A 14,099-nucleotide genomic window follows, 5' to 3' on the forward strand; every position below is an offset into this window, starting at 1 on the left:
GGGATCAAGTCACATATGCATTTCCTTTCTTCTCCAGCATCCCTCTGGTAAAGCTTGTGCTCCTGAATTGCTCTTTTGCAATAGGGTAAACAAGTAAATGTTTGGGGCTCACGAGATATCTGTCATCTATAGAAGCAAGCTTATTTTGCCTTTCTCAGTTTGTCTTTAGAAACCTAGCATCGTATGGGAAAGAAAAATAGTAGAACGTCTCAGAAGTGTAGTTTTTGAGAAGCAGCCTTTGTCATTCATACAGAAAATTTCCAGCTACCGCTGTCCCTTGATGAAAGGACACAGGCACTGCCATCCCTTTCTCACAGCTGACAAAACAGATACAGATTAAACAGTTGCCAAGCACGAGTTACTAAGTTAGCAGCACAAGGAGTAATAAAGCCCTGGACTTCCAGCCCTGACGCTTCAGCTTCTGGGCCAAATTCGTTCATCGCTTTCTAGGATAGCAATCAGTAGATTCTGAGTCTCTAAAAGTTAACGCAGACTTACTGCAAAAGTAGCACTTTTTGTTAATACCTTTGTCATTGGTAATGAAAAGAGAAGACAGCAGGTACAGACACACACCAGCAGCTAAACTGTTATTGCACTCTCTGCTTCAGAAGTCCATTCAAGAGTAGGATGGTGGGACAAAAATAATTATAGGGGTCTTTCTACACAAAAGAGCCAGCTATTTAGAGGCAGGCAAAGTCATTTGAATGTCAATGAAATAACCATTAAAAGGCTGAGAAGCATCGCCATTTATTAAAAGATCTAAAGAATAGTTGCATGCACTACAGCAATCTTCTAGGTAGGAGTTGTTAATTTGGTATAAAAACCTATTAGGGACAGGACAGAGCATAATTAAACAGGAGACAATACACACTGTGAAAAGGAAGCTGGATTTGGAATTTTACAGCCTCTTATTTCATGTTTCTACATGAAATACTATGCTCTATAACCTCTCCTTAATGACACCGAGGTACTTCTAGCTCCCACAGAGTTTTACGTTTCAGTTCTAGCAGTGGTCTCCTACAGCTTCGGGAGGAAGGTAAAACAAGGTTACGCACTTGAATGCCCTCCCACTCTTCCCAGCCTCACGGCAATCCTTCTTCCGAGAAAGCCTCTCATCAACACCACTCCTTAATTGGCCCGAGAGCCCCTCTTTAAACAAAGCTCTCGTCTCCCACAGGGCCGAGCTCTTTTTGCTGTTCTGGCAGAGCTAAATCCGGACGAGGATGTGCCATTTACCCACACAAGTGTACTGTAAACTCAAACGCGCAGGGAAGAAGGCAGGTACTTCCAGGAGAAGTTGTTGATGTTCTGCAGGTAGGAGAAAACCTTCGATCTACGTGTAAGCCTGTCAGGTCGTTACTTCAGGAAAAAGTGTAAGACACTTGTAATACTGCTCAGTAACAAACACAGGATCGGTCGGAGACCTTGGGTAGCTTCTGGACTCACGCACCCAACGTGAGCTAAACCAGACTGCTAGGTACAAAGCTTCGTTACAGAGCTACAGGACAGACAAAGATTTCAAGAGTTAGACAGGAAAGGGCTCTGCATTTGTGAAGATGATCACTTTTCAGAGTTATTACCAGTCAGTAAGAACATTCAGGTGCAGTGCAGCTTTAACCTCTTCTTTAGAAGTAACCCTGGTGCCTTCGCTGTTTGCCCACACGCTGCCAGGCAAGTGACTTTTACAAGTGACACGCAAAATGAATCCTACATTTTCTGTCATCCTAAGGCACTGCAGTTCTTTATGCACTCAGCCAGCGCAGCAAAGTATGCCATAATATTTGAGAAAAAAGTAAATACAAATGCCCGTGGCAGGACCAAGGAGCAATTGTTTGACACCTCCCGCAAGACCCAGAGGCACAGAATTCTCCACCGATATGTATCAGACGAGCATGTAATTTAAAATACTTTGTTCTTTCTCCTTTATTTAGCCACAACACAAACACAAGAGCAGTCAACCCCCGTCCAGTGGAACTCACTAGATAAAGCTGTTCAGATTAAGATTCTTATGAAATCATCCAAAATACACATCTATACGCACACGCTCTCATGCACACAAGAATGCAGCAGAGCCCTTAACTGCACCTAAAAGCAAAACGCGACAAAAACCAACCGGTTAGGATACATCTGTTGAACAACAAGGCTGGGCTGCGAACGGGTTCCACTGTACCACGCCACTGGCCACGTGAACACCAGCATCGCTCCTTTCAGGTGCAAATTTGAAGCTCACAGAGGGAAAGAGTCTGATCTCAGTTACCCAAGAATATGAGGTAATGGAACAACTACTCCACTGTATCTCAAGCAGAACCTGGCCCTGTGAAACAAGCATGCATACGACTAGCGGTGCCTGGAAGACCACTGCAGGTGACAACTTTTTTTTTCCCCCTTCACTTCCCCAGCGACTAAACCCACCACCAATATAGTGTGCAATTTGGCTGTTGCACCTTCCCCACTCTGGAGTTTGCTCTAAAGCACGTACTGCTCCTTTTGGTGGAAGAAATGGCGTAGTGGTTCTGTAGAACAAGACCACCAAAAATACCAAACCGCTGCAGAAGAATTGGGCTCTTAGATAACGCTGGTCCATCTGATTTGTCAACGCTTTGTTCAGAAATACAAGACTCAAATATAGTTTACAAAAAGAGTAACTCTTTATAGAACATCTCAGTGTCAAAATACTAACAAAACCACAGCTTGTTAATGCTGAGAAGAGCGGTCTTGGAAAAATTAATAACTAAACTAGGCCACTGCTAACAACAATAGCTGATATCTCTTCATAAAAAGGCAGTCTGACACACTCAGGAAAAACAAAACATTTGAAAACAAACTGTTTACAAAAGTGATTTAAATGCTCAGCACAGATCTAACACAAGTGTTAACAACCACTATTGTAATTTTATTTTCAGACTTCACCAACTATTTAAAAAAAAAAACCAACACAACAAAAACCAAACAAACAAACAAAAAAACCCACAAAAAATAAAACAACCTGCTAATACAAAAATATAGAAAACAAAAGAAAAATCCAAAGAGACAGTTTTTAGACAAACTTGGTTAAGGTGAAGCTGTACCTTTGTCCCAGTTATTAAGAACTTCAACTTTAAGCGTGGCATAACCCAGCTCAGCTAGGTCTGTAGGCTTCCCCACCCTCACTAAAGAGTTCATTCTTAGAAGGCTCCAATCTCAGTCCCCCAGGGTCTGTATGGTTTGCTAAGGGTTGCTGACTGCGTCGGTGCAGACGGGCTCAGCACGTTGGGGGACAGCAGATGGAAGGAGCCAAAGGAAAAGGGGAACGCAGACAGAGATGCCACGGAGGAAAGAAGAGGAGGAGACAGTTTGGCAGTAGATGTGACCACGGGGAGCACTGGTCCGACGCTGCCATTTGGGGGCGCTCTGAGTGAGGAATTTTCAGCATGTGGGGCAGCAATTCTGGTCTGGTGATGTGGTTCTGTGGAAGATGCCGTAGTACTGGTATTACCGTGCCCGTTTGGAGCCAGCAGCAACGGGTGAGATATGTGAGGGTGATGTCCAAAGGCACTGCCCCAAGGAATGTGTCCAATGCCAGCATGTGCACTACCTGCTGCTTCCCGTTGAGAGGCGTAGTTATTGAGGTGAGACACAAGTCGGACTCGCAGAGGATCGGAGGCGTCCAGACCCTCTATAATACTAAGGTACCGAGCAACTTCAGCCAGGCACTCACGAAACCCTAGACTCCGATAGTCCATCGCCAAAGCATGAGCATCAAAATAACCTGAGGAAAAAAGAACAAAGAATGGAGCCTTAAGATGCTGGTTTCTAGTCATTGTCTACATGTAGTCTCCCCACTCCACCCTCCCCTATAAGCATATTTCACTTGGATGTGGTTAGTATTCCCAACCATAGATTAGCTGCCAAGCTCCCTTTTTTTTTTTTTTGTTCCTTTTTTTGTCTAACAAGCTTTTCTTTTATATCTGTGCTGTGATGCTGCAAGTCCCAAGACCAGTCACAGACTGTCATTTTTAAAATGAAATTGCACAGCGCCACTGCAGGAAAGTACTTTTGTTCTTTCCATGTCTCCCCAGTGCAAGCAAAACCACAGCACAGCAAAATTCATCAGAAGCACAAGTCCTAACTTATCAGAGGGGACTTCTGCAGGCAACATACTTTTTTCCTAAAAAGCACATTTTTGCTAATTCTTTCCACGACTTGTTTCATCCTGCTTTTTTTTTTTTTTCCTACCTTCTGTTCTGAACTTTCAGAAAGTCAGAGAAACAAGCAACAAAAACGTCACGTTTTCCAAGTTGCCAAAAGCCAATTCACGGTGCTGACACATCACTACAGAGTCCTGTAATCGCCCTCTCCGAGAACAACCCAGAGCTAGCACTGCAAAGCTTCAGCACTAGCAATGTGGCAAACCTTGTCAAGTAAAAGTCCCAAATTTCTGATGAAATGTAAAAGAGTTCCCATTCACATTCTCCAAGCTCTCCCACATACACGAATGCTAGAGGATGCACTCTTCTTGCTGCAGAGCTGCTGACCCGCTGTCAGGCATGAAACTTTACCTTTCCCTCCTGCTGTATGCAGCATCTTCAGGTGGTCAACAGTCATCTGCAGAATCTCTGCTTTTTCCAGCTTGGCTGATCCCTAGGAAGGAAGGAGAAGCACGGAACTTTTTAGGCAGAAAACCAGACGCGTTAGAGAGGGGTGACCCTTCCTCTCGGGAACGTGTGGGAGGGGGAGGCAGGGCAGAGGGTCACCGAGCACTACCTGCTTCTCAAAGGCGCTGGGCACCAGCCTCCTCAGCTCGGACAGGCTGTTGTTGATGCGATCGCGGCGGCGCTTCTCGATGATCTAGGGCAGAAAGCGGGGGGGGTGGGGGGGGTGTCAGGGGGCGGGCGGCCGGGGCTGGGGGAAGCCGCGGCCGGCCGGCGGGCACTCACCCCTCGGCGCCTCTTCCTGGCCAGGATCTGCGAGGTGGTGGAGGGAGACATGGAGCCCGCGGCCGAGCTCAGGTTCCTGCGGGGAGTCAGCGGGACACCGGTCACCACAGGCACTGCCGCCCCGGGGAGGGAGAAGGGGAGCGGGGGCGGCTCGGGGCTCAGGGGGAGGGAGGGGGCGCCCGCCCTCCCTGCGCTCACCCGTTCTCATCCGCGCTCTCCTTCTCCACCTCGACGGCTTCGTCCAGCTCCTCGCTGTCCGACGAGCTGTACTCGGGGTGCGCCCGCTTCATGGCGGCGGCGGGGCGCGGGCGGCCGTCGGGGAGGCGGCGGGCGGCGCGGGGGAGGAGGGCGCCCAGCGCGCGCCCCGCGCCTCGCCCGGCACCCGTCTCCCCCATGGCGTCCCTACGGCTCTCGCCGCGGGCGGGCGGGCAGGGAGCGGGCAGGCAGCGCGCAGAGCGCGGGCAGGGCGCGGGCAGGCAGGCGGACAGGCGGGCAGGCAGGCGGGCAGGCAGGCAGATCACGCCCGCCGCCGCCCGCCGCCCAGCACCGCCACGCGCGGCCCCCGCCTCCCCCATTGGCCGCCGGCGCCCCAACCTCAGCCAATGGCCGACGGCCGGTGGCTGCGCCCCGCCCCGGCGCTGGGACTGGTTTGCGGCGGGGGGAGGGGGGGGCGGGGAGGCGCAGTCCGTGGGAAAGCGGCGCTCCGGCGCGGCGGGCGGCGCGCGGCACCGGCGGCCGCCGCGTGCGGGCCCCAGCGGGGGGGCGGGGGGGGCACGTCCCCGGGCGAGAACCCGGGGGGGGCTGGGCGGGGCAGCTGCGGGGTTGCCGTCAGCCGTGACGGCGTGTTGCCCCGCGCAGCTCCTCTGCACCCCGCCGGCTTTCCCGGGCTGAGGCACCGGGAGAAGGGGACGGGTGACAGGAGGGTGCGCTCTTTGCGGGGGTTCCGTCACAGTCAAGTTCCATTTACACGAAGCCTTTCGACTGAGGCTCCTTTTCGAAGTCGGTTCTTTCGCGTTTGGCGGGCGGAGGGGCTGGAAGGTGGCCGAGGCGTGCGCAGCGTGACCCCGAAGGACCGATGATCCCGAGCTTCCCCATTTCAGCACCCTGGAACAGCTGCTCCAGCCTCCCCCGCGTGTCGGTAAAAGTTCCCGGCACAGAGTTGCTCCCGATTTCGTGGAGCTGCCGGGATCCCAGCAAAGCATCTCTGCTGGGCAGAAGCAAGGACCAGGCTAAAGAGATGCAGTTAAGATCCTGCCGCCACCCCTAAATGGAATTTGATAGAAATACGCTGTTCCCACACTACATTTGTCACAAATCTGTCCTTTCTGCAGCGCTATCATTAAGCTTGTGTCGGCGCTTCCGTTACATCCACCTCTCCAACCTCTGTATTCCTGCTGTGAAACGTCTGCCTGCACCACTTGCTTTTACAGGACCAAAAGCCAGGTCGGTGGAAGGCGTGGTGATGTTTAGGCCGGTTTGGCCCGCAGGCTACACATCTGACTCCTCCTGTTCAGGCAATGTATGTCTTCTTCCTACTGTAGGGGAAAAAAAAAAAAAAAAAAAAAAAAAAAGATGTTGTAAAAGAAGTTACTTGGCATTAAGCATTCATTGCTTGTGAGTAGAGATCTGGCCACCACCTGCAGCCAGATCCTGGAGCTTCCCCCCATCCTTAGCTCCGTGAACCCCTGGGGCCAGGCAGCCTCCAAAGGTGCTTTTGGACCCTGACTTCTCCAAACAATTTCCAGGAACAGGCAGGTAGAGTGTAGCTGGGCCTCAGCATGAGCCATGGCTGTCGGCTATCAGCTGCCGTGGGAAGATAAGAAATGTTTGCCCATGTGTGGTTTCAATCTTCCCATCCAGCGCCAGGAGGAACAGACAGCAAAAACAGCTTTAAATTACTCTTGTGCTTTTCTCGTACTGGGCAGGGCCTGACCCTCAGCGTTGGTCTAATTGTTAACCGTGGCCCAAAGGGAAGTTTTATTAGCCAGAAATGACCAAGACACTGAGACAGCGCTGCCACGGACCTCTCTTGCCAGAAGGGCAGACGGGAGAGCAGCCCTTTGCTTGCCAAAGTCCAAGGAAACTAAAATGACAGGGCATAAGAAGGCGGCACTTCTAAAACCAGCTTCATTTCAGACCTTTCACAGCAATGAGGCAACGAGCCTTAGGAGATGACAGCCCTACACCACCGCGGTGCCTCCTCTCTCCCTGCCTCACGCTGCAGTGCAAGCACCCTCTTGCCTTCTACATGCCCACCTCTTGCTACAACCATGCCCCTGCTTCCACCACCCCACCGTCCAAGCGTTTTGTCCCCCTTCCGATCACACACACCAGCATGCTGTCTCCTGCCCCACTTCCCCATCACTTCCGGGATTTCCCCATCACTTCAGTGTTTCTGGATCCAGGCTCCACAGCTTCATCTGGCTGCTGCAGTGCTGGAAGCAGGGATGGCAGGACAGGGTAAAGCTGTCGCAGAGAAGCAGAGGCTCAGGTTTGAGACACGCAGGCACCGTTGGCTGCGGCTGTCCCTTAGAAGGGAGTGGTGTCACTTTTTGTGTACACCCCCCCCCCCCCATTTTTCTTTGTTGAGTGCTTCTGACGGTGATTTCAGTGCCAGTGAAAGTCTTGCTGAAAGGGAGTTGTTTATTGCTGCTGCAGGCATCCCTCCAGCGGAGACCTGCCGCTGCTGACCCTTGCTCTAGTGTGTGCACTAAATTAACTCCCATCCCCTTCCTTTAGGTCTTCTCTCCCAAGGGAGCAAGTGCTTTGAAGAGTATTCCTGTCAACCTGTCACTCCCAGTCCCAGAAACCCGCTGTTCCTATGGTTACTGTGCCAAATCCAACCAGTGGCTCTGGCACTCGCATTGCAGCCAGGCAAAAACATCAGCCCCCACAGACACTCCCGCCCCGCCTATATCAAGCTGCAGCATCAGCTCTGCAAGCAAGAAGTTGCTGCTCCAAATCTTGTAATTTTCTGTACTGACTTCTGGCGGAGTGTGTCGACTGGTGGAGTGTGTCGATTGGGGGTGCCACTGACCCCATTCAAAACCAGCGATCACAGATCGAGTGGAAGCGCTTGAGAAGCGAACGGGAGCGACAGAAGAGGTTTTTTTAGACTTCTGGTGGGATCTGTTAGCAGTACTATGACTGTAAAATGTATTTTCTCAGGAGCTGAACACTGAAATTCACGTCTGCACGTCTCCAAGGTCCAGCTACCCAGTTCAGAAGTGAGGCTTGGGTGCTCTCTAAGCATGCTGGTCCCAAGTTCTGCCATGCAGGTGCTGTGCAGCTTTGTGCTGGAGCAACTGCTGCAGCAGAAGAATATCAACATTGCACAGTCACACTCATGTGCGTCTGCAGTGATGTCCAGGTCGTCAAGACATTTCTGGCTGGCCAAGGATGGGATAATTTTTACATCAAAGCCCTTACTGTAAACAGAACGCCTCAGCAGCAGCACTCCTGCTGCAGCACAGGTTTCAGCTCTCATTTTTTGGAAGTAGTGTGTAGCTATAAATAAGCCAGACTAGCCCTGTCAGCATATTAACAGCAGCGGCGGAGACAGATCTCTCTTCTGGATGGCTCCGAACAATGCAGGTAGTCTTGGCATTTACCTGATTTGGCTTCAGCTCATCTCCAAATCCAGACCTGGGCTATAACTGTGTAAGAGGCCAATCTCTGAACACACGTTCAAGCCGCTGACAGGCAAAGCTACCTCGTATTCAGTCAGCCCTCTGACTGAGGGGGGGGACAGGCAGATTGGCCATTTTAGCACCTAATTTCCTTTCCAATCAGTTCAGCCCCTTTTCTCCTTTAATGCAAGCCTCCCTCTGAGCCAAGGCTCTCACAGACAGTAGCTTCTTCCACTAGACATCCCACCTTCCAGTCCCAAAGCACGGCCTGCCCTGTGTGATGAAGAAGGCCAAGACCATACAGGAGGAAAGACACCAGGTCATGTTAATTAATGACTGTCTCATAAGAGATGCCAAAGGGGGCAGACTTGGGGAGACGTGGTGTAGAAAATTCTGGTTTGATTTGCCGCCACCTTTTCTCTTAATTACATATGACATAATGTCCACGTGTGTAAGAATGTACCTTGTGTGTAAAATCACACAAGAAATTCAGTAACACGTTATTGGCAGGACAGCCTCTGTCAGCATTGCCAGCTGCTGGAGGGGGCAATGGCCACAGATGCGCGTCACCTACAGACACCATCCCACCAAGGTGACAATTTCACTATGTCCGGGCAGTTCATTTAATCCCCATGTTCATTCCTCAGTATCGCAGTACGGTTTGCACCACATATCACAGGGTAAACCCATGTTTTTCTTTTTGCTGACCTCTTTTCAGCCAAGCACTCTGTAGTTTGCCAAAATACTTCTGTTCCTACAGTACTCTTTCACAACTGAACTGAGGAATAATAATACAGAAACTTGCTCTGGTTTCCTGCTGTCGAAAGCCTCGCAGTCTATCAAGGAGCAGCCTGACAAGCAGTTTTTTTCTGTGCAATTTTGCAACTTCAGTGTTCTAAGAGCGCTGTTCGAACCCTGCTTTGTGTTATGCAGTGATCTATGGAAGTCCTTCCTCCAAGGAGTTTACAGTCTGAGACCTACTTTGAGTTTTCTTTGCCAGTAAGATGCAGCTTTGAGAAAAATGTTCATGTGCTATTCATTCCCGCTAGGAAGCATAGGATAGAAAACAACTCCCAGACCTTCTGTTCCACCATGCAAACTGTTACTTAAAAGTATGCTCTTTCACGGGGAGATAACTGACTTTTTGGCAAAGAGAAACAATAATTTTTCCTAAGATGTTTCCTAGAACTAAATTTCATTGTGTGAAAATAAAAACAACAGTTGAGCATGCCCTGTAGCTGTTGGCACGTATGGTTTGGAATAAAGCAAGTCAAAGTAAGAGTTTATTGCTTCTGAAGGTACCAGCTACTAAAAGCTTTGACGACCATTGCACAGACAAGTTAAATGGAAACTGGGTATTACCTATCTGACATGGAGAGCACCAACTCCTGGAAAAGCATCTCTTTATTTTCTCTCAGATGATGCCTTGTATTCACCTCACACTTTTCTGCCACTGCTGTCCCACAGCGATCAGTCACCTGAGCAAAAGTGAGACCTGGGGAAACGACGACTACATAGGACACTCCCCGGTCGCAGAGTAATGAACTGTAAGGGTGTGTTCAGCATGTGTGACGAAAGTAAGAAAGTGCCAGGGATTTTTAATTGCCACAAGGTGGTCAGGGCTTTGGCTGACGTGTCATCATGGAGATCCTGGCAAAGTAGCCTGATTTGCCTACTTTAGATAAAATAAAGGCGAAGCTTTACTAGTTTGAATGTGAAACCTTATTCCAGGCAGGCAGAGTATTTGGACATTGGAGGATATCAAAATCAAATCCTATCATCAGTTGTCTCTTCCATTACGTTATGGAATACCAGGATAAAAATAAACAACAGAAGTGCTGCTCTGATTTTGCCAGAACAAAGTTGGATACTGAACCCGCTTTTTGTTAGGGAAACTTTTATTTCCTAAATTATCTACGTGTGTATCAGCATCTGACCTGAGAGTTTTTGACTCCAAACTGAGGGGTCATAAAGTGGCCAATTTTGAGATTCAAGCCGAATTTGAAGTGCGACAAAAACACAGTAACAAAATAGCAATGGCCTGAGCTGACACTGAGGGCATTTTCTTGCAAGATGCCTTATTTCAGTCTTGTTCACAGTTCTTAAAAACTGCAGCATTCCTACAGGTTTCTGAAAAGTCAAGACTTGTGGACCCTGCAGAGCTGACTGGTATAGCGGCACAAAACCAATGCCCTGGGTGAATCCACTGTTCTCAGAGTGACCTTCATTTCTTCCACTTTTAAAGAAGAAAAATTATTCCAGGAGAACTAGTTTTCTTCCAAAATAGTGCCCCTCTGAAAGATTTATTCCAGATAATCTCAGTTATATGGAGCCACCAAAGCAGCATGCCAGGTCAGCTATGGCAGTGGCTTCCCATGCATACCCAGCCCTCTCTTTTGATTCATACTGCAGTAGCTGCGATAAAAATCCCTTGTGTTTGCCTTGTCACAAAACCAAATCACCAGGACGTGCCTCTTGATACATAACAGCCTAAGCACTGCGACACCACGATGATGAGCTCTGTATGAACACCTCCATGGTCTGTATTAACGATGGTGCTTTAAAGCAAGTGCCAACACTCAGACGCTCTTAATGTCTAAACCACAGCAAACGTGTTTAATCCCACACAACAGCTCCGTTATAGTATGTCTTAAAGCTGCTGTTGGCCAGGGAAGTGGTGGCCACTTCTTACATATATAATGTATACCAAACATACTCAGCTTGGCAGGAGGACAAGAAGCTGCAAGTGTCACACTGGAGCCTAGCCCCCTGACAGCATGAGACATGTGCTTGTAAGCTGCCTCAAGGAGGATATTTGATTGCCCTCTTTCTTCTTCTGCCTCTCTCCCAACAAAAGTGGACTGACCTCCCCCATGACCTGGCAAGCGCTGAAATTCCCCAAACACATTTTTCTGTTGTGCCCCAACGCTGAACAAAAGGAAACAGAGCAGCCTCGATATACTTGAAGTATGGAATGAAAATAATAGCTGGCTCTTGCTCATCCTGCAAACGCTGATCTTCACCTCCTGCCCGGCACAGTTTGCACTGCCTTCCATACTTATCTGCTGTATTGTCAGCAGCTCTTGCAGATTTATACACTTATTTATTTATTTATGCATTTATTTATTTATTTGGAGAAGGGCAGAGCAGGGGGGAGTGGGCAGGGGGAAGAAGGGGGGTCTATGTAATTGCAGTTTACACTGCGTTCCCACGCTACTATTGTTTGTGACTGTGTTTCCTATTCCCATCACGTGCGCTAATTAGTTGGAGCTGCTGGCTAGCTGGGAGGCGTGTGTCTGGAGTAAAAGCAGAAAGATCACTTCCTGGAGGGATCTAGGCAATCTGAACAATTCTTTGCTTTACTTTCAGCCCTCTCCCTCCCCCTGGCTTTACCACTCAGGGAAGAGAGAAGAAGTGCTGATTGTCAAACGCTAGCCACAGGAGAGGCGCAGATTTTCTCTTCTGAAAAGGAGCAACTCAGAGAGTCAGAGAAAATCGAGCTGGAAAGAACATCTCATCTGTGTTTAACAAACCTGACTTTTTTTTTATTTTTCCACCAAAAATCCCCAATGTCTTTCTGTTGTGGCTAAGAAGGTAAAAGTAGCATTTAAAAAAAATCCTCAGGTTATTTTAGCCTGCCCTTAGGAAGTGAGTCAGATTTCTATGGCAAGGCTAAAGCTAGCTCATGCCATGGCTTGCAAAACAAAATGAGACCCAGAGAGAGAGAGAGAGAGAGAGAGAGAGAGAAGGAGAATTACCTGAGTCATGGCATTTGCTTATTAGTGCAGGCGTCAGACAGCAACGCCAAGTCACATGGCAAGACCAAGTACCTGTGCATGTTTTAGACTGAACGACTGACTTGGTTTAGGTTGTTGGTTTTTTTTTCTTTTAGATCTGCAGTTAAATCCTCCTAGCCATAGCCCTGGTGCTTTTCAAGTGCCGAGCACACTGGAACCTCCTCGGCTCGTGCAGGCAGCATGCACCGGGCTGGAGCCTCTCTGGTGGGAGCTGCCAGGATCCCACAGACCCCTGGTGTCACCTCAGCGGCCTTGGCTGAAACCTGTTCGTCCACTCAGCAAGCCCTGGGGCTGTGCTCCTCTGGCATTAATAGTCCCTGTCCCACTGGTCTAGAGTGACCCTCCGGCGTTCTCTGGTTTCACTCGCTGAGGGAAAAAGTGAGGGGCCGAGAGCATGTGAGCAAGGGCAAGTGCCGCAGCTGCACCAGGCAGGGGAGGGGGCTCCTGCAGTCTGTGAGCCCTGTAGGGACAGTCGTAGCTGGGGCTCTTCTCATTGCAGCTGTGGGCAACTGGCTTGAGGGCCTAATGCCTGTGTTACCTCCACGCTCAGGCTCAGCAAAGACACAGGCATACTCAGGAGTCAGGTCCTACCCTGTGACACCAAAGGGGGAGTGCCAAGGGCTCTCCCAGAAACAGGAGAAGGTCTAAGGCTGCGGCTGCTTCCTTTTCACCACGCACAAGCTTATGACAGCAGAGGTTTGCTGCTAGTGACCATAGTCGGGCTCAGTGCAAGAACCTATGCTTTCTTATACAGCTCCAGTAATGTCTAAGGAACAGCCCAAATAGATGGCTATCAATCTATGCTGCCTCTAGGGGACTGCAGCTAGGTGAAAATCTAACTTTCCATCCTCTGGGAAATTCCAGTATTTCTACTCTTTTGTTTTGTTTTCACTTGGGTCAGGGAGAATTAAAGCATCTTCAGTCTGTTTGGTTTGGGGTTTTCCTGTCATTTCTGTGGGGAAAACAAGTCATAGGTTTTGGAAACAGTGAAACACTTGCCTGTGAGTCAGCTCGGCTTTAAAGGGTGTCTCTGAGTGTCACATTAATACTTGGACATTGTCATTTATGTCATCCCCCAGCTCTGTTTTTTCTTAGATACTGGGCCCCCTTTCTGGGTTACCTCCCTCATGATACCCTCTTCAGCTCAGGATGTAGGAAAATATTTTGAATTACTGAAGGTATAGGCTGGCTGGTTGGGTAATCTTCCTGCCATGGAAAGAAGTATTTTACAGAGTTACTGTGCGAGGCTTTAGAGTGGTGTCCTCATACCATTGTGCACATCCCGCTCTCTGTTCATAACCACTTTCGCCATTGACAAACACTTCACATCCACGCAGGAGCTCAAATTGCTCTTGTAGGTAAATTGGGAAAATAGCTGCGCTCTAGCTTTTGATGAGATAAGGAGCTAGAATTTCAGGAGAGATGCGATCAAGTAGCTGGTGACCCAGCCCTCTGCAGATGAGCAGGCACTTGTGCTCCAGTGGGTCACAAAGCACAGTCTGCCTTCGAGTCCGGTTCACCCACCATGAATGTGGAGAAGCTTAATGAGGCAAAGACCTGTGGAGTCCACCCTGCATCATGGCCTGCTTTACTCAGGGAACAGGTGGCTGGCGAGGAAAGCACCCTATAAAAATATGAAGGGCATTTGCCTGTGCTTCATTAACTTCATTATTTTAATTAAATAACCCCTGACTTGGCCTCAGGTTTGTATCTTTGGCAACCACAACAAGCAAATAGTCCTGAGCAGCGTCCTGTCA

At 49.2% G+C, this 14,099-nt stretch overlaps 1 protein-coding gene across 4 annotated transcripts; it reads right to left on the reverse strand.

Annotated features, from left to right (window-relative positions):
• Positions 1–3,164: 3,164 nt before the first annotated feature.
• Positions 3,165–5,311, reverse strand: HEY1 (hes related family bHLH transcription factor with YRPW motif 1). Of its 4 annotated transcripts, none has more exons than XM_086465689.1 (5): positions 5,115–5,311; positions 4,917–4,992; positions 4,744–4,827; positions 4,539–4,620; positions 3,165–3,748 (listed from the first exon to the last, which is right to left on the reverse strand). In XM_086465689.1, the coding sequence occupies exons 1-5, from the start codon at positions 5,309–5,311 to the stop codon at positions 3,165–3,167; spliced, it is 1,023 nt and encodes a 340-aa protein (XP_086321815.1). The 4 variants fall into 4 exon arrangements, with proteins under 4 accessions (XP_086321815.1, XP_086321818.1, XP_086321816.1 ...); XM_086465692.1 differs by having other exon boundaries at positions 4,917–4,983; positions 5,115–5,206; XM_086465690.1 differs by having other exon boundaries at positions 4,515–4,620; positions 5,115–5,206.
• Between the last annotated feature and the right edge of the window lie 8,788 nt (positions 5,312–14,099).

Source organism: Leptosomus discolor, chromosome 5 (assembly GCF_034619465.1).
Source record: "Leptosomus discolor isolate bLepDis1 chromosome 5, bLepDis1.hap2, whole genome shotgun sequence".
NCBI lineage: Eukaryota > Metazoa > Chordata > Aves > Leptosomiformes > Leptosomidae > Leptosomus > Leptosomus discolor.

Bases quoted from the DNA above. Each gene is read 5' to 3' on its own strand.
- HEY1 (XM_086465689.1), bottom strand. From the start codon at position 5,311: ATGGGGGAGACGGGTGCCGGGCGAGGCGCGGGGCGCGCGCTGGGCGCC. The intron at 4,621-4,743 runs GTAGTGCTCGGT...CTTCCTTCCTAG, and splicing joins CCAGCGCCTTTGAGAAGCAG to GGATCAGCCAAGCTGGAAAA. The intron at 3,749-4,538 runs GTAAAGTTTCAT...TTTTTTCCTCAG, and splicing joins GCATACAGCAGGAGGGAAAG to GTTATTTTGATGCTCATGCT.